This window comes from Sander lucioperca, chromosome 2 (genome assembly GCF_008315115.2).
Source record: "Sander lucioperca isolate FBNREF2018 chromosome 2, SLUC_FBN_1.2, whole genome shotgun sequence".
Lineage (NCBI taxonomy): Eukaryota > Metazoa > Chordata > Actinopteri > Perciformes > Percidae > Sander > Sander lucioperca.
In genome coordinates this window covers 8,019,369-8,040,540 of record NC_050174.1, presented here as the reverse complement: position 1 = coordinate 8,040,540, position 21,172 = coordinate 8,019,369, and the positions used below count along the sequence as shown (strand labels likewise).

Genomic DNA, 21,172 nt, shown 5'->3' with positions numbered 1-21,172 from the left:
GTTCACAGATATCATGTTTTACTCTGCAGGTAGCTGTGGATACACTAAACAAAAAGGCATGTGGCAAACTATAATCTCAGGCGATAAATCATAGGCTTGAACTCAATCATTTAACCAAAACACAGGCACATTGTTGCAAGGGAAATCATCCAGAACTACACCTTAATACTGTAGCAAAACAGTGTGCCACATACCTGTAATTGCATTTCTAGTTTCCCTCCCTTGGTGCAATTGTCCCTCTTTTTCTAGCTACAAATTTAAATTCCTAAGAGCTATTACATGAGAAAAATGATGGAGTGTTTTCCACCAATTGGCACTACTTGGAGGATATAAAAGTCTAAAGAGCCAACAAAGACACAATGTAGTAATTGTTTGGCACATGAATTAAAGCCCTGGAAGAAATGCTGTATTTTGGAAGTTGTTTTTTCTTTGCTTTCTTTAAACTACAAAGTCTACCAAAAAAACAAATGCACAAACAGAAAGTCCCACTTGGCTGTGTGATTGTCTATCCCCAGTGCATAACTTTATTTACAGGAAAATTGATTCTTTCAGCTGTGCTGGTGGTCATTGCTCTGAGTCTGCACTGCGGCCAGGTTATCTGACTTCAACAAACAAATCCAGGAAAGGCACATTCATGAGAAGCCTAATCTTTCAAATCTACTTACAGAACATTCTGTGAGGCTTGAAACCAGACACACACGTACAGAAAAAACCAACAGGAGGCTGAAATCATATTTTATACGTACACACAGGGTGGCAAACACTCACAAACACATTGCATAACAGCTAGGTTTCAAAGTGTTGACATGTCAAGGCCAATGATGTTAGATACAGTCTACGTATCAATGGCATGCTTAAGAAAATATTATTTTCTTCAAGGCTACAACGCCCATAATCTCAGCAGGGTTTCCCCCTTTTCTATTTTTAAATAAATGCCAGAAATTGGCAACAAAGAAAACAACAAGTGTGTTTTCCAAGAGCACAGGGTCAGTCTAGTGGGATGACGTCAGGCAGCAGGGCTCAGGGTCTCGGTTCCTCAGAGTTCAACATGTTCTGTGAAAGCAATCACAGTATTTACTAATGCAGATCTGTACTAATAGTATTGAAAATCTTACTATTTTGACAACAAACCCTTGCTGCTTTTTCACACGTATGATGATGTTTTGAAGAATCAATCTAAATGGTGCTTGTCTATTGCAGATAAATATAATAAGTTTCCGCTAAGACTTCCTTTCTAGTCCACCTGTTGTTTCTTAAATTAAGCTCACAGCTCACAGTGGGTTTACACACACATGGGAGACCTCAGCTTCTTTCTTTTCCTTCTTTTGAAGAAATCACATCCAAATAGACTGAACGGAGGAATATCTGATTCCAGGAGTTTTTTTATAAAGAGACCAAGCAACACAGAGTGAATAATTGCATATTTTGTTTTGCAGTTTAAGTCATGAGACCTGCCATCATATCAGGGACTCTGGTGTCATCGCTATTTTTAGCAGGACAGCGTGTTTATCTGCTCTACGATAAATGATGGGCACAATTTATGTTATGCTGCAGTCATTTGCATGTGTTTTACTAAATGTGTTAGATGAATAAATTTTAAAGGCTTGATAAAATGTTCTTTTATCAAAATGATCATAGAAATAGTCTCTTCTTAGCTTTATCATATATTTGCATGACATTTAGTGAACCAGGAATATTTAATTAGTCGTTTGACATTTTGTTGATTTTTATCCATAATTATGGAGCAACTAAAGATAGTGTATTGATCCCAAATCAATCCTATTATGAGATAATTGTCAGGAAATCAATTTAGGATAACCTCTCTAACTGAATTATTTCTTTGGGTGTTACAGCAGGTTGGAGTATTATGCAGGAGTGTCTTTTTATTATACATTTTAATATCATATATATATATATATATATACTGTAATATCATGCCCTACATGATCTTTTTTATGTTTTATTGTTTACCTTGCTTCTGCAAAGGTTATTGTTAATATTACTTTATTTTAGGTTATTCTACATTTTTTTCTATTATGACCATTAATTGCTCTGGGTTTCAGGCCTCATCTATGATTAAAATATAATGTAAAAACAATATCAATTTGCTCTTGTGGTAACTTTGAAATCACAAGACGTGTTGTGCTTTAGGTACGTCCAAGGCCTTTCCTGCACCACTGTACAGCTGCTGAGGCTGTGAAGTGAAATTGAGGGGAGGGACTGAACCCTGCAGGAAGTTTGAAGGCAGAACCTTATTTCAATGAAGTCACTGGTGCCTGTTGCCTGCCTTTATCTCTCTGTCCTGGTGAGTGAAATGTGCTTCTGTCTGAGTCTGTCTAGCTGAGGATGTGATAGTTGTCGTCGCTAACCACAGCAGCCACATGATGCTCTGCAAGGGGAAGAACTTTTTTAGAAGTTGGTTGTAAGATAAGGTGCAAACTGTTTTTTTTTTTTTCCTGAATTGACAATGTCGCCTAGGCTTATTTCAAATGCAAATAATCCTCCTGCTCTGGACTGGAAATACTGGCGTTAGGAAAAGTTATTTCACTCGTGTTGAACGGCATTTGAAGGACATAACAATGAATCATAGTAATGAATCCATGACAGGGAAGACCATGGTCCCGACCATTCCGTCTATTATGTTCATTTTCGGGGTTGTTGGGAATGTCATCGCCATCGTGGTTCTTTGTAAATCTCGCAAAGAACAGAAAGAAACCACGTTTTACACGCTGGTGTGTGGACTGGCCGTCACGGACCTCCTGGGCACACTGCTGGCCAGTCCTGTCACCATCGCCACTTACGTGAAAGGCTCGTGGCCCGGAGAGGACCCACTGTGCCAGTACTTTGGATTCACCTTGCTTTTCTTCTCTCTGGCGGGGCTCAGTATCATCTGTGCCATGTCGGTGGAGAGATACGTCGCTATAAACCATGCTTACTTTTACAATGACTATGTGGACCAAAAACTGGCGGGTTTGACTCTTTTGGCTATCTACATCTCAAACGCGCTTTTCTGCGCCCTGCCGATTAGCGGCTTTGGACAGGTGAAGAAGCAATACCCGCAAACTTGGTGTTTTTTAGAGTGGAGGAGCAACAAGACCAGCGATGCCGCTTACTCCTACATGTATGCGGGTCTCAGCTCTATTCTTATTCTCGCCACTGTTATCTGTAACGTGCTGGTGTGCGTTGCTTTGATCCGGATGCACCGGCGCTTCGTACGCAGGATGTCGCTGGGAACCGATCAGGGGCGCAACGTGGACCCGCAGAGGAGAGGACGCAGCTTTGGACGTCTGGCCGGTGCAGAGATTCAGATGGTCATTCTTCTTATAGGCACTTCGGCAGTGGTGCTTATCTGCTCCATCCCACTTGTTGTAAGTTCTTTTTTCCGCGTTATGTGAGCTATTTCTATCCTTTACGCCGTGATATTTTACGCACAAATGTCGTTTTTTTGTAGGTAAAAGGGAATTTGGTCAAGCATTTTGACCCAAATCCAAGTGAATGATTAGAAAGCAAAGTTAAAACATTAGAGGTTTTATACTCAACAACTTTTTTCTTGCCCCTTTTAAGCCACTAATCTCTGCTCTTGCCTTTATTCCTTCTATCCATTACGCACTTTTTACGCACGGCTCTTTTACGCGGAAATACGTATTTTTGTATATGGAATTTGATACAAACCAAGCGGATTATTAGAGAAAAAAAGTTCAAACATAATGTTATTTGGCTTTTAATTACTTTTCTCTCCCTGATGTTTCTCTTTTGCTGCTCCATGCTTTTATTATTGTGCTTCTCAATCTTCCTCTCAGGAACACACCCACAGCTGGACTCACACGTGTTTTGAAACATTTATCCATCTACTTAGTTTTCTTTCTTCCGTTGCAGGCTCAGGTGTTTTTGAACCAGCTGTATAAGACTCCAGTGGAGCTGAGGTTGGAGAAAAACCCTGATCTACGAGCGATACGCTTCGCCTCTTTCAACCCCATTCTTGACCCCTGGATCTACATCCTGCTCCGCAAGGCTGTTCTTCTCAAGCTCATTGAGAAAATCAAGTGCTTATTTTGCAAGATGGGAGCACGGAGGCAACAGAGACAGGAAAACTTCCACTGTATAGATGCTCATCAACTCTCCTCTGCCATCTCTAACCGGGACTCACACTCCCTGGTTTCTCAAAACCTGCAAGACTTCACCTGCAGCTCCCAGACCTTCCTCTACCTGCCAGAGGGAAGTGAAATGTACAACAAAAGCTGCCATGAAGCAGATAGGGTCTCTGGTTCACGACCTTCATCGGTCAGAAACTCACAAGCTTCCTATTCGTCTGAGCAGGGCAGCGTTGAGGCTCAGAGTAGAGAAGGGACAAATGTATATAGGGATCTTTCAGCTCTGCCATGCCCAAAAGACCCAGCACTTCAGGTGTCGTTAAGCACTGAGACAGTGGAGGAGAAATGTATCTGACTTATCTCTGAGTTAGGAGAAAGTTCTCAGTTCGCTCGGGTAGATTGTCTACTGAATGTCTTCCTCCAAAAGTGAACTTTTAAACCTCGGAAAAATGGGGGGAAGGCACATGAAAATAATAAATGACTCTTCTTGTGAAGTCGGACACATGAAGATAGAAAGAAAAAAAGATAATCTTGAAGTGCTTTGAGCTTTATCGTCCTGTTGCTCTCTGTTTCAGCACCCAGCTACCTCAAGTGATGACCATTTCTGACTGTGTGAGCAGATTTGGTTAATTTTGCCCAAAACAGATGTTCTAACAGAGACAACCCACTTTTTCATGACGCAAGTGTCAGTGATGGAAAAGCTATCCTTCCTTATATCAGTTACTTCATTGTGGAAATCTTTACTGTAAAGTAGATGGGGCTCAGTTGTTTAGAATAAGTGAGTCACAAGCTTGTGGTCAATATGGTAAATGAAAGTAATCACTGGCATGTGTTCTACCATTGTATAGATTGGCTTTAACAAACTCTATTGTACAGTGCTTCTCGAAGGACGTGTTGTGTTAGTTCCATGACAGTGCAGTATTATTATGTGGTAAACACGACTAATTCTTCCTCAGCCCTGGATAAACACACATATGTCATCTCAAATTATAAAACCTTTCTTTTTCCATCATACAATAAGGGTACAAAGATTCCTGTGCCATAGTTATTAACACTCAACAATTGTTCCTGCATTTAAAGAAAATGTGGTATAAATCAGTGAACACATGTTGCTTAATATGGATGGAGTATTAGGATGAAGATAATTCAGCACACCTGTCAGCTTGAGAAAAATTGTGTTCTAGATGATCAATGTTGTGTAATACATTGTTTGTAATAAAACATATTCTTCCCTAGGAGAAGGTTCTATTTGATAAATCACAACTCTAAAGGAATTATCCACCCTCAAGAAGTATGTGTTTGATGAGTACCTATGCTCATGAATCGCTATCTTACAGCATTACCATCCAGAAAAAAAGGACATTACAAAATATTTTGTATTAGTACTAACAGTTATTTTCATTAGCAGTTGCTTCATTAGCTGATTATTCTCACTCAGTGGATTAATTATTTACTCAAAATGTCAGAAAATTGTCAGTTTTCGTGATCCTATTCTGTGACACATTTTTTTCCAATGGCAGCATTACCATTTTTAACAGTCTTAATTCAATTCAAGTCAACTGACACCTTCAGCTGCAGTCTTACCACTATATATAATAGACTGAACTTTTGAACCCCTATTTGTTTGAGCTATTCCACTTAAATGAGCTTTATGTCTTAGTTTCAGCAACTTTAAAGCACACAGTCTGCCTCCTTTTCCCTGTTATTAAATCAGCTCCAGTTTCTATGTCACGGATTATGTTCTTGCCTTTCTTGTTTCTATTGTTGCTGTGAATTTTACTTGTTTGTGTGTAAAAATGCAAATCACACCCCTCAAGATTGTACAGTATAACTATATTTGGTTAAAGATAAAGTATGACATACAAGAGGCCTGTTAAACAAGGTATTTTAATGTATGTTTTAATCCCATCTTTAAATGATGCACTTTATTTTGTGTTCCGTTTATATTGTAATGTAAAAAATTGTATATATGTATATGTATATGTATATATATATGTATATTTTATAATGCAGCTGTAAATTATTGCCCACACTATCGTTACACAGCAAACATGACTTTTGACCTGTCATCATATGTTGTCCATATAAAGCGGAAGTTAATAATTTGAGCACCAAGTTTCTCACACTCTTTTTTTTCCTGCTAAGGTTTAGTGAGACCATCCAACACAGGACCATCTCATGACCTCCATTAGCACAGACAAATGGCCTTGAGAAGAGCAGGCTTCTCCAAAGTTTATAGACAAATAAACACAAGTTTAACACTCTGGAATAAGGTTACGGAAAACTAAGACTTTTCCAAGTGTACAAAAAGCCTCTGGATCTTGGTTATGTGTCAAATAGCTAATGCCAGACACACATAGAAACAGAGAGCCTGAGGGGGAAAAAATCTGGGTCTCAGGAAGAAGACCTGGCCGAGAGAGCTTCTTTACTGAAACAATAAACACAATCTTAGGCCCCAATTCATTGCAATTAAGCTTGGACAAGCAATGCAGTGGCTTAGGCAAACATATCATAGAGACGCCTAAAAAACAGAGTGTCAGAGAATCCTCCAGAATATGGGAACAAAATACATTAATTGAATTAAACTGTGAAAATGTGACTGTACAGTAGCAGAGCCACTGTTATGCGTGGAACAAGTCCTTCACTTGATCCTCTTTGCTCTCACCAGAGTCGGCTCTACCTAATAAAATGTGTAAATGGACAAACAATGAGGGTGGTATTTACCGTCTGTGTGAACAGGTGTACATTCACACATCCTGTACAAATGAGAATAGCCTCACTGACTTCAGCTCTTAGAAACAAGTCTTACACAAGTCTTTTCTTACTATCAACAGTAAATGAGGATTATTTTGTTGGATATGTTAAGACGAAGAGGTGGTGATGGTTGGGTAAGAGGATCATATAAGTTGATGAACATTGTTACAAGAGCGGAGGATATTTGAGAAGCTGCTTTACATCATTATGGTCCTTCAGTTACGCTCTATACACCCTGTCCCCTCATGTACTTATTGACAAACAGCAGAAAACACCTGCTGCTCCTCTACGTCTGCTGTCACCCTCAGTTGAAAAGAACACTAAACAATCCCAGTCTGGAAACACGCCAGAACCAAAGCAGAACTGACAGGAGCTGATTAATGTCTAAAGGTGGTATAAAGGCCATGCCCTTCTTCCCTCAAGTGATGGAGAAAATAGGAAATTATCTGCAGTGTGTTTCTCTCACATCAGTGCCAGCAAAGATCATTCTTTGTCCATGAGGCAATATGATCCTAGTGCCAATGTACTATCAGAACAATGAGGCCCTGTTTGGTGCGTTGTGTTTTTGTGTGAATGCTGATTCAGCAGCATTCAAAGTATTGTTATCCAATTCTTTAATCTTCAACTTTCTTTTGTCACCTCTAACTTCTGCATACGTTCATTAAAATATCAAAATGTTCAGCCCTTAAAGGGGCAAGCATAAATAAATTTGATGGAAAAATTATTGATTGCTATTTTTTAATGAATCTAGACTTAAAATATTATCTTTCTATATTTTGTAAGTTACACTCTGTATCTCCCGAGATACATTGCCCTTATAGGGTAACATTTTGCATTGTATTCTTTTTATTATAGTTCATATGCCAACTTTTAAAACATTTCATAAACAATTAATTAGCTACATTATTTCATGTTATCCATACAACATTAGAAAAAATTGGAAAAAACAGAACTTTATCTCCCAAGATGCATTGCCCATGTAGGATATACATTTAATATTTCATAACTTTTTAAACAGTTCGATTTTTTTTAATTCTACCATCTTCTCTGTGGTGCCCCACACCAAATATATTCTATGGGCAATGGAAGCTGTTTCTTGTACTGTAGAAATGGCTGACAGAAATTCCCTGAAAACATGTGTACACTGGTGAATTCATCAATAATACACATTTGAGAGTAAAATAAAAAGTAATCAATGTTGCACACCTTTATCCTATTCAGTATCTGTAGAGAACAGGCCTCAAAACATAAGTATATCTGTGAGTGACCAGCCCTGTTAAGTACCCTTATATGGGCAATGTATCCCCCAGGATACAGGCATTCAATGCCTGATTATCAAAGTTGAGAGAAGATCATTTTAAAAATATCCACAAGAACATGTAAAACTATCCTTAAAAAAACTATTTTCTAAAACAAAATCACTCTAAAATATCATAATTGTGAAAAATATAACAACACTTACCTCATGGGCAGTGTCTTTGTCCACATATGCTGCCATTTTGGATTTTGATACAAATGTTTGGAATGTTGGCATAAAGTTACATGACCTGATTACATGACCCATCACCCCATCAGTGTTTCTCATCAACTGCAACCACATAATGCCCCCCCCCCCATAGCTCCTCCCCCTACAGGCTGTTAAATGACTGTATCCCCCAAGATACAGAAACTGCACATGATGGATGTTCTTCAACATTTGTTCTGCTATTTATAATTTTTAAAATATTAAGCTTTTTAAAAACATTTTTTTACAATTAAAGTTAATGAGAGCAGGTTTCAAATCATCTTCCACTTCAAAATGCTACTCCTACTTCATACTTTCACCTACAGACACCAATCAAACTTTAAACCATTCACAAAAACTTAAACTATTAGGCTCTATCTCAGCAGTTTGATATCTTTAACAGCTTTTGTGAAAATTAAGTTTAAGTTTAGTGTTCCTTTCAGGAAGTTTATAATGGGTGTGTATTGTGTGACTTACAGTGGATGATGTCATCGCTAGAGCACAACGCCTTAAAGAAATCATCTTAGTCCCTTCTCTATAACTTGCTCTCACACCCACAATCTTTCCTTGTTATACAACATATATACATCAACATGTAGGTATGTTTGTCTAGTTTCAGTCAATGTGCTCATTTAAGCAATAGGACTTATACATTTTGCTCGGTGAGCTTCCAAATGACAACAGTTACAAATCTTCTTCCATTCACTGCCCATGTTAAACATCCTTGACATTTCCACGCAAAGGCACAGCGAACCACTTTTTTGAATCGCTGATATGCCCACATTTTTTAATTTTTCCACATACATTTTATATCAATACATTCCCAAAAGGACTTGTGGCGCTGAAGATGAGGTCATTTCACTTATGCCACCTATAGTTTAGACTGTCTAAGCCTTTCTTTCACAGCAGCTAAGTGTCAGCAGTCTGACATAGGTGAAAGGTCGTTAGCTGATTACAAACATCAGAAATCAAAGCGATCTCCTCTGTGTTTACAAACATGGCCACTGATCAGTAAGCATAATGCAGCATTTTCACCAGACAGTCAAATTGCAACTACAGACAGTAATATGTTGCTCGCTTGCCACTGCTGTGCCACTGTTGTAACACCTACAACTTTCATACAATATGGCTATTATTCAACTTTTAAAGATATATTAATTAAAACAATTATCACTTTTCCACATTTCTTACAACTTCACCTTCCTCTTACACATTTTAACCAGCAATCCAGTTTAGCTTTAGCATTAGCTTTTCAAAAAAAAACTTTAATTATTCCACATCTTTTTTACATTAGTGGTGTTATTCAACTTGTCAATGAAATTCATACCATCTAAAACAATTCCCACTTTTCCAACTATTCTCACTACTTCAGCTTCTTCTTACAGATTTAAGCTATTAATTCAGCTTAGCTTTAACAATTTAGCTATTCAGCATTCACACGCATTTTGTGCAGGAAATGCATTTTCTAGTTTTTATTTCCCTAGGTTCTGATGTCTCTACAGATAGTTTTGAGTGGCACTATTTGTAATGCAGAAAGTACCAAAGAAAACAGGGACACAGTTTCTGTAAAAAAACTAAAACTAAAATAAATAAGAGACATGTTGCTGTTTATTTTTTAAAATGTAATGGTTTTATGCTGACATTTTTTTATGCTAAAATCACAAACGAAATTCCATTCAACTTCATCATACTATAAGGTATACAACTAGGCAGGTGTCTCTGTGAGTAGATCCGGATTCCGGTTGTCCAACGTGCATGCACAAAAGACATTGCACGCATTACACGCAGCCCTCTGACATACCCATGGGTGACCCACGTGCACGGAAGACGTTACACACAGCACGCTGGCATACAGAAGTAAACGTGGAGGCCACTGTGTACTATCGTTCAACATACTAAAGCAACTCAGTCAAGCATGTTGTCCACAGCGGGCTACCGGTGATTAATACGCATACTTGGAAAACAATACCACTGCTGTGTAACAAAAAGGGTGTTTAACTGTGTGAAAAATACCTCTGCTAATTAAATCCATGCTTTAATGTTACTTTATAACAGTCAGGCCACTAAGCTTGTTTTCAGTGATAATTTCGTTAACGATAATAATGACGAGACAGCACCGCTGTCATAAAACGCTGACTGTGGTGATGTCAACATGCAATATAGTTAATGAAAAGATGAGAACTTGTTGGATTAACTATATAGTTTATTTTTACATTTTTAATTTGGTCTAATTTTAATTAACCTTTGTTTAACCAGGTGAGACCAATTGTAGTTGAAAACCTGTTCTGCAAGGGCAGCCTATTCAAGACACAGCAATATACAAAATCAGATTAACGAACATTTTTTTGGAAAAATCCTTGGCTTTATGTGTGGCTGGGTTGGCTCAGTGGGTAGAGCAGGCACACATATATGGAGGTGTATACCTCGACGCAGAAGGTCCAGGGTTTGAGTCCAACCTGAGACAATTTCCTGCATGTCTTCCCTCTCTCCCTTTTCATATCTTGCTGTTCTTTCCATTAAAGGCTGAAATTCTCCCTCCCCCAGAAAAAACAAAAACAAACATGGCTTTATTATGACATCTGTTTGAATCTGCCAACATTATCTGATCTATTTGAGTGCATTTGAGTGCTATCTCTTTTGCAGTGCAGCCTGCCCGTGTGTTCAGTCTGGTTGGGGACGGCAATGCGAACAGCTCCAAGCTAGGAATTAGTCACCCTGCTGACTGTTAAATCCCACACAAATATACAGTATGTACTGTATAGGGGGACTTACTTCAAAGGTTTTTAAGCAGAATTATATACACAGCAAGTTCCCATGAAATCAGCAGCTAATTAGTAACTTTGATCTCCACTGTTATATAATACCCAAGCAACTATAGGAAAAACTTAACCACACGAGATGACCTGTCAGACAACATCCAATCAGACACAGATATATGGATTTTTAAATAAACGTATTGTAGCCTACATGTTTAACCGATTTCTAATGGGGGATTTCCCTTTAAAAAGTGAAATAGTTGTAAGTTTGAGTTCTGAGTAGGGGTGGGTGATACTGGGAATTTTGGTATCGATCCGATACCAAGTAAATACAGGGCTAGTATCGCCGATACCGATACCGAAACTTTTTACTTGTAACGTCACGATCATTGAATAATTTTGTGATTTTGCCTTTAGTTAGTTGATTATGACTATGATAAAACACAGGACAAAGATTTTAGGCAAATCTAAATGTTTTTATTTACTAACTAGAACAATATAAATCAATGTAATGGTATAAAAATATTAAAATAATATAACAAAATATAAATATAACAAAGTCAACAACACAATCAAAAATACCTTCCATTACACACAGATATCTGTGAAAAATAAAGTCAGTTGTGCAAAATAAGTAAACAAAAGCCACAATGTATAAAAATATGAATATTACAATATAAACAACACAACAAAAAATCATCACGGGCTTCTCTCACTGTTCTGACTCTCCGCCTCCGGCAGAGCAGGGAGGCAGGGAGAGAGAGAGAGATAGAGATAGAGATAGAGATAGAGATAGAGATAGAGATAGAGCTAGAGATAGATAGAGAGAGAGAGAGAGAGAGAGAGAGAGAGAGAGAGAGAGAGAGAGAGAGAGAGAGGTGCGCTGTTTGCACACTGCTCACAGACTTGGAGAGACGCTGTGCTCGCATGAACTCGGAGAGAAACTGCAACAAAAGTATCGATCTCATCAAGACAGTATCGATCTGATACCAATACTCATCTTGGTATTGATAGTATCGATATTTAGATCGATTCGCCCAGCCCTAGTTCTGAGTAGAAGTAGATAAATGATTTACCCATCTGATTAAAAGCATTTGCCTGGAAGTGTATTGTGTCTCCAGGAAAGAGTGTTCAATTGATATATGTATGTCATTAAATATGTGTGGGTGTATTCATGAGGGTCGCATCTATCAAAGTGTACAGTCCACAGCAGGTCAAATAATTTTAGGGGGTGTAGAGTTCACTGAATCAGTAAACTCATATCAGTCACATAACTATCAAAAATGTTGAAATGTATTGTGTGTACAAACTAAATATTACTGACTATAGTGACTACATATTACTTTTAACATGTAATCGATGAGTCAGCAGCTGGCACTATGCACCTTCCACGTTCTGGGTTCAAATTCGTGACTCGTGCCTGCGTCGGTTTCTGGCGGGATGTCGGGAGTTGTGTTGTCCTTTCGCCGAGACTTGGCTGGATCCTGAAGTGCCGGTGCCATTCAACTGGGTGACTCTTTGTCTGTGTGCTGATCTGGCGGCCACTTTCTGCTTTATGATAAATCCTGCACAAGTTGAAGGAGCTGATGGGACTACATTTCACTAGAATTGTACCTCGTTCGATTTCATACGACAAATTAAAATTGATTGATTGATTGAAATCCAACCAGTGATCTCAGCTGTATTTTGTCCTATTCATTTTTTTAAGACAAAAAGCAGCAAGAATACTTTACTAATGTTTTTCATCCGTGACAAAATCCAACTACCAGCCCATCTGAAGCTCACTTATGAACACATTATATCTTGTTTTGTACATATCGTGTGTTGTGTAGACTAAGTGTACATGGGGTTATGTGCCAGACTTTGTTTTGGCTCAGCGCAGTAATTCTTGGATGTTTCAGGAAACTGCAACTTGTTTTTAGATTTTGGTTTAAAACAAGATATAACCATTTATATCAGTGACCTTTACTGCCCTACAAAACAAAAAGGCAGTAACTGCATTTTTGGTCAAAAATGAGTTATTATCATTTTCATGACATTCAAGGCATCCTTTGTTATGTGACAAAACATCTTATCTCAAATGTGTGTCGTTTTGGAGAAAAATGGTAGTCGTTTGTACAGTAACTGCAAAAAGCCCTAGTGAAACAAAGCAAGAATACAGTAACTGCAAAATAGGGGTAAAATATCAAATTAAATATGAGGATTGATATGTACAAAGAATAAGCTAATATAAAGTAACAAAAACAGCCACTTGTCCAATAATCTACCTACAACTACTTAGCTGGATGACAGGATAACTTGATAACTAGCTTAGCAATGTGAGACTTTAAGCAGCCGTTTCACCACCAGAACAGCTTCCGGGTGGAAAATATTGACCTAAAATGGTCAAATTAGTGTTGGTTTTGGTATATCCATGTTCAGGAAAACAAATGGTTCCAATTATTTCAAATACAGTGTATCTAACACACCCAGAGCCCAAGTTGTGGCAAAATAGTTTTTGAAGAATCTGTAGTTACTGCCTTTTTCCTTGGTATGGTGCTACGTTTTTGGTAAGTAATACAAAGCAAGAATACAGTAACTGCAAAATAGGGGTAAAATATCAAATTAAATATTATATATTATATATATATATATATTGATATGTACAAAGAATAAGCTAATATAAAGTAACAAAAACAGCCACATGTCCAATAATGTACCTTCAAACTACTTAGCTGGATGACAGGATAACTTTAAAGTCATTTTTCTCAGTTCTGCACTCTGCGTAGTTACTGCCTTTATGTTTTGTAGGGCAGTTTAGAGGTGCTGGTAGGTGGTGCTGGTAGGTGGTTTTGGTTACCTTTGGACAGAGCCAGGCTAGCTGTCCCTGTTTCCAGACTTTATGCTAAGCTAACTGGCTTTTCATCTAACTCACGGCAAGAAAGCAAATAGGTGCTGTGGTGTGTGTGTGGGGGTGGGCAGCCGCCACATGCATAGGTGTAGAGCAGTTTAAAAGTTGTTTGTCAGGTTTGAGCACTAAATGTGATAGTTTAACCACACAGTTTCAGGTCAACAGAGAGATGTTTCAACAGAAAATCACGTGCTCACACATACTGGAAGACAGCAGCGTTTCCCAGCCAGCTGCCAACTCTGCTCCTCGGTCAGCAATTCTTGGAGCACTGAGTGTTTCTTTTTTTTTTTTACAGCTGCCTAATGTAAGTATGTTTCTCCTTCATTTCTCAAATAATCATTATCCCCTGTGTTCACCTATTATACGCTGAGTAGAATTCCCCGTCATCATTTCTCCGCACTTATAATCAGTCATTTTCAAAACAAGTTAATTTGACCACAGAGCTTCTCCAGATACAGTAGTTTGAGCTGCTGCCCTGCCTGGGAATCGGGTTACTGCGCTTCACTCTGAGGTTTTCTAACAAATGGTGCTCTAAAACAATGTTGATGGCGTTAATGCTGCTTTTATTCTGATTTGTTTTTGGATTTCAGCACCTCATAACTCAAACCCAATTGTTCTATGTTCCAGCATTAGTAGTGACTAATGTATGAAACCAATTCATTAATCACATGCTGTATAAGCATGAAAGAAAATAATGGTAATGAATCATAGGGTCTTAAAGGTTAAGGTTTATTATTTTAGGTTTATTCAGAACTGACCAGATGTTTTTACCCAGTGTCGGTGTCATTTGTATATGGTGGTTGGGTTATTTAACCAGAAATATGGTTATTTTGACCCAACAAGTTTTACCTAAAAAACTGTCACATATGTATTGTAAGGGCTACTCAATGCTGTGCATATGGCATTTAAAACTGCAATTGTATATTATTAACAATCAGTAACAAATAGTGACCTATACATAAAAAAGTGTGTAAATAATAATAATAATATAATAAAACAGTAATACAAAACAAAAACTAACTAAAACCCCACTGACCCAAACCCATTGGTACTAGGTGGTTTTCTAATAAAGTAAGGACAGTTAACCCAATATTGCTTTGCTTTGGTGCTACATTGACTCAGGTTGGGTCAATTTTAGTCTATATCCTTGACGTTCCACTTCTGAGATTGCTCTGGTGCTACAGGAAATTCCGCCGGTTGCATGTATTTTCCGTTTCCTTCCGCCTTCTTTGTGTTGGAATTTTAAATTCGGTGGATTAATGAGGACTATGGTTAACTGCTCCTCAGATCTCTGCAGGGTAAATTGAGACAGCTAGCTAGACTAGGGTGACCAGACGTCCCGGTTTGACCGGGACAGTCCCGATTTTGAGTTGCAGGTCCCGGGTCCCGACATAGTCCTGTCGGGATGCTAAAATGTCCCGGTTTACACCAACCACAATGAAATTGTCCCGGTTGTCAGCGATTACATAGCCGATGTGGTCTTATTAGAGCCCGATCATTAACTAAACCCATGTAGAAAGACTAATAAAGTGTCCAGCGTGTGATTTTAACAATGTGTGTGTGTGTGTGTGTGTGTGTGTGTGTGTGTGTGTGTGTGTGTGTGTGTGTGTGTCAGTCAATTGTGGCGGTCTGCGTCTGCATAATCTGTACAGCCAGCGTTACAGTGTATATTTGTAAACATTGTTGCAATGCCTCTTCTTATCTGTCTCGTTTTAACAGTTAGGCTATATCGCTAGCTAGGCTACACTACGACAATGCCGAAGAGAAAGTCAGCATTCACTAAAGATTTGCAAAGGGCTTACCACTTCCTCCACGAAGTCGATGATTATGCAGCATTCTGCACACACTGCAAAACCTCATTTTCTGTAAGCCATGGTGGTAGCGCACATGTGAAAGACCATGTCAAAACAGCAAAACATAAACGGTGGATAGAGGCAGGGGCTAAAGTGTTACCATAACTTTAGTTCAAGTCTGTGGCAGCAGTTCCAAATAATTTTAGTGCCATGCAATGAAAAATACCTTTTCACAAAGTTTTTCACGAGTTCAGTGGGTGCATTTTCCAAAAGAATGCTTTAATTCTGAAAAATAAAGTTGGTCCCACACGAAACTCACTCAGTGTCTTTTAACATTATTTCTTAGATATGTAGGCTACATACCAGGAAAATTCATGAATATTAACTGAGATACCCCATTATGTTGTGAGCAGCAGGCCTACGTGTGCTGTTGGCAAAATTGTGTCTAATCTGTCTGTGTCTATGTCTGAGCTGGGCTGGCGCATGTTCACGTTAAAAAAGCGTGTGCGTGCACAAGCACTATGTTCACGCGCAAAGTGTCCCAGTTTTAGTTCCGGGAAATCTGGTCACCCTAAGCTAGACTATCTGTCCAATCTGAGTTTTCTCTCGCACAACTATTTTGCAGCAGCTGTTTAGCGCCGCCCATGACGATTCTGATTGGTTTAAAGAAATGCCATTAAACCAGAGCACGTTTTTCTCCCATCCCCGAATGCTATGTGGAGTAGCCACACCCTCCTTCAGCGCGCTTTGGAGGAGGGTCTGGCAAAGCGAGACTAGGTCAATTTTGACTTGGAGTGTGTTTTTTAGGATAGTGTGATTCATTTGCCACTACTTTAGTCATGAGTCCCTGCAAGTGTAATCTTTGCATGTCTAATACTGCTACTGCTTTTGCTGCAAAGAAATATTTTCATGTGGGCTGTTTGAAAACTGTGCCATTGTGCCTCTGAGCCGATGGCATGCATGGGAACCTCTGGTAAAAGATACAGTATACTAGAGAAACATGATTTAGTGGAGAGGTCATTAAGGCTACCAAGATAAAACAGGCCCTAAATCAGCAAATTTATGTTAACCTGAAATGTTTTAAGAAGTCATTGACTTCAAAAGGGCAAGACATTGGTGGAAACAGTGCGTTTCGGGGCATTTTATGAGCACATTAATTAGAATATTAATCATTATCATAACAAATGTGTATTGCATGTGTTTTTGCATTTTCTAATGAGTTTTTAAAGAGCATTGCCTGCACAGCTCAGGTTTCTTGCACTTGTGATTCTTGAAGTTAGTTCCTTGCCCCTCACCAAAAGCGATGAGACGCACTCCTCATTTCCAAGCAGGACCAGGGCCACTAATTGTCGGTGGCGTGGATCAACATGAATGTAAGTACTTTACCAGTGCTTTACTGGGAACAGAAAACAAGTGTGCTTACTTGCACAGACTATATCAGATGTCGTCTCTTAGCGTACTTTCAGCAGTACAAAAAGTACTAAAAACGTCACAACGTGGAGTGCAGTGATTCATCTGTTGCTGTTGTCTCTTTTGATTCCACCACCCCTACAGTACATATATTTGTGTCCAAAATAAACTGCACCTTTTTTGTCACTTGTCCAATTATTCACCCTTTGTAATACACTGGCACCAGCTCCATATCATGTTTTTAAACAAGCTGAAACTGATTTTGCAAGCTAAACAGACTGACTCACATGCCCTGGGCTTGGCTATTTCATCGGAAAAGATACTAATTATCTCCCAGTTTTGAAATGACAGCAAAGTCCACAAATCTGCAATATGCCTATGTTATCTCCTTACATATACCTACGCTCTCCATCTCTGCAAGATTGGGAATGATTGAGATTTCTCTTGGCACAGCTACCAGAAGACTTACAACTTTCAGACAGGTTGCTCACGTCACATCTATGTCTTCGAGCTCAGTTGGAGGCTGCGCAGTAACGATCAGCTATCACCGGAAAAGTGCTACTAATATGCTTCACTGGTCTCCGTCCAGAGCAACAGGATCTGTTGGTCCATTTTATATATGTCAATGGGAAATTCACAGCCAGACTGTCATGGCGGGTTGTTCAGAATACGAGCTCATATTGAACTAAAATAGTTCACCAAAACGTGTTTCTGAAAACATTTTAAGCGAGAAATAGGCCATACAGTTGCTGAATCTGTCTTTATTTCAGATCGACAAAGGTCAGTTTAAAAGATTTTTGTCAGATTTTGAGAGGCTCATCCGCTCGCCATTTCCGGGTGAGTCCCGACTGCCCTGTCTCCGAGTGAGCATGTCGGGTCGGCCAAAATAAAGGCCGACAGCTCCTCCGACGGACGACAGCACGGAACACACCGAACAGACTCGAGTCACTGACCTCGCCAGACTGTCCGACGGCCGATAATCGGGTTGGTGTGTCCGGGCCCTTACTCTGCATGCTTGTGTTGGTGAGGATTACTCTGCAGATTGTGTATGTGAGAACACGAACACGAACAAACACGTACTCGCTTGGCTTAAATAATCGAGGTTTATACCGAATCGTGGGTCAAAAATCGTGGGTTTGGTGTATCGTTACTGGATGCATAAAAACATGTGTGTGACTCTATTCTTGCGCACATATACATTACTTTAACTTGGGTTCTCACTGAGCATCACACTTCTCACTATATCACCTGTTGGCTACAGTAATAATACTATCATCACTAGCTGCGACCTTCTGTGCTGCATAACAACCACACAGACAATTTACTGTGAGAAGGGACAAACCACCTTGTCAAATAAATCAGTGTTTAGGTTTCACCACAATCTGATCCCCTTGTCATAACATCATTGACCACAATCGTGGACTCTGAGGCTCTTGGCTGAGCAACATGACAGTGACTGTGTTCCTCACATATCCTGCTGTGACTGTCTATTTCCTCTTCATTTCCTTTTGTGCATTCTGCGTGAACCATAGGACCCTCCGGTGTGTTTGTTATGAGAGTCTTTGCAGAGTGTCTTCTGTGTCGCGGAGCCACAGCTATGTTATCACAAAGTTCCTTCTGGACGGGATAGAAAATAAACATTTGTGGCTTTGGGAAACCAATTAAGCTTATAATCTAAAGGCTATGAAATGATCTGAAGTCAGCATCACATAGAAAAGACATTTCAGACTCCTGTTGGGAGTTAACATTGCTACTTGATGTTAATATCTCTAAAATAAATGAGGGTCAGACAGTTCATAGAGTTGATAATGAATCAGGGTGTTGTGGATGTTCGTTTTGTTATTATTATTTTTTAAAAGAAAGACTGTGTAGAAGTAACACAACTTGGATGAATGGCAACTATTTGAAATCAAATGAGGACAAAACCAAAAATATAGTTATTGATGCTTATTCAGTTTTAAGTGGGCTGAAACAACAAGCAACCTCTGCATATTCCTTCAAGAAACATCTTTAGACAATTTATTTACTTATTACTTATTTTACTTATTACTTATTTTACTTATTATAATTATTTCTCAGGTCCCTTAGGTCCTCATAATGTGGCCAGAATCAGGCAGACTATGGACATTTTGTTATAGATTTCCAAGTTATAACTTATAGATGCTTCTTGTGCACCAAAGAGGACAAATATAGTTTTAGTGGTATCAGTGGCCTTTAGTTTACAATGATAATGGGTTGAACGATGACATGAGCCTTGGGATTTTCAACCCTTTGAATCCATGATCAAAGACACTACAGATAAATGCAGCGTCTGAAGTCCATTATCTGGCCCCTATGGACGTGTACACCCATGACAGCCTATCTGCTCCTCTGTAGTCTAAAATGCTTCCTTTACTCTCTGTGAATCTTAAAGAAGTTGAAACTGATATACTGCAGGCAGCTTGTTTAGGTTGTCAGGTCAAACATCTTGATGGAGCTCCCTTTTTCCTGCATGCATCACTGATATGCATCTTACAAACATGTCAATCTTCTTACCTAACAGAAAGGTTACAGACCAGGGCAGTGGGTCTCAGCTGTCCTCTCTTTTTATAAGAATATCACATAAACAGATTTGGGACTCATTATTTTTCTTAGTAAAACCGTTTTTGTCATGGTGATCCATTTTAATCTACTCGTTGAAATCCAAATACGTCTACAAAAAACAGTTAAAGGATCGCTATACGTTGTAAACTTAACAGCAACAACTAAAGGGAATTGTAAGTGAATAAATATAACACTAGCAGAGGAATTTGACACATGCAATGACACATGCAATGACCCAAAACCGCACTCTTAACCACATTCTGCAAAAATATTTAAACATTTGAAATCTGATTGTAATCAGAAATTACAACAGAAAACACATTTGGCCACACTGACCACTCACAGGTGCAAACATTAACAGTTAAATTGTTCCAAAACAGAGTAGAGTGCCAATTGTGGATGGATTAGGTCTAATGCAGGGAGACACAGAGAGAGAGAGAGAGAGTGACAGACAGAGACAGAGACAGAGACAGACAGAGAAATGCAGAGGGAAAGGGAAAGGGAGAGGAAGGGTGAGGGAAACAGAAGGAGGAAGATGAGGACAAGGAAGAGGATGATAAATCCAGGGATTCATTGTGGCTGAACACATACACTGTGTCTACTGTACAGCCAAAGGAAACATTGCCAAAAGTTACAAAAACACAAAAGAGACAAAAACCCTTGGCCAGACAGAAAATGAATATAAAATGAAGCCTTTGTTATTGTTTTTATTTTTTCAGTAGACAGCAGTCACAGTTTCCCTATTTTCTACCATTTTGTTCATTAAAAAGCTATACATATCACAGAGTTTGTAAATATATTCAGTATCTTGTTATTGTAGGTGTAGGCTCAAAGCCTATCTTTTACACTGTGCATACTGGACTGTAAGTGTACATAGAAAATGAAGAAACCACTGAGTTTTGAATGTAGAGTTCACGTTTCATGTAAAAAGCTTTACATAATACATAGAGCTTGTTAATATACATACAGCATTTGGTTTTTTTTTGCTGTTTTTCTTGTCTCACATCACAAACTGAATGATGCAACCAGTACTTATCCTCTGTTGAATTAATGTAATGGTGCAAACAATAATTAACTTTTAATCCAAATGCAAATGAAGGTGTCTCCCTCTGCTGGCTGCAATGAAGCTTACACAAAAACACAAACATTCAGAGGCACCGTATTTTCATTTACCTTGCTACATGAACAGTCCAGAAGCAGTCCAGATCAATGTGGTCTGACAAGTAAGATTATGATGTTGTCTCCCTTTGTGCTGATTTAAACAACAATTCCTCTTTGCATTATCTACTACAGTATCACATGCATATAAGTGAAAATAAAATGAGTTGCCTTAGAGTTTATAGCATGTAAAGGTCTTCATACTAAATGTTAATATGCCACCTTACAGAAAG

General features: G+C 38.8%; 1 protein-coding gene across 1 annotated transcript; it reads left to right on the top strand.

Annotated features, from left to right (window-relative positions):
* The first annotated feature begins 2,274 nt into the window (after window positions 1-2,274).
* Window positions 2,275-5,879, top strand: ptger4a (prostaglandin E receptor 4 (subtype EP4) a). Its single transcript, XM_031305340.2, has 2 exons — window positions 2,275-3,368; window positions 3,877-5,879. Exons 1-2 carry the CDS (start codon window positions 2,490-2,492, stop codon window positions 4,444-4,446), a joined length of 1,449 nt encoding a protein of 482 aa, XP_031161200.1. The 5' UTR covers window positions 2,275-2,489; the 3' UTR covers window positions 4,447-5,879.
* Window positions 5,880-21,172: the final 15,293 nt, after the last annotated feature.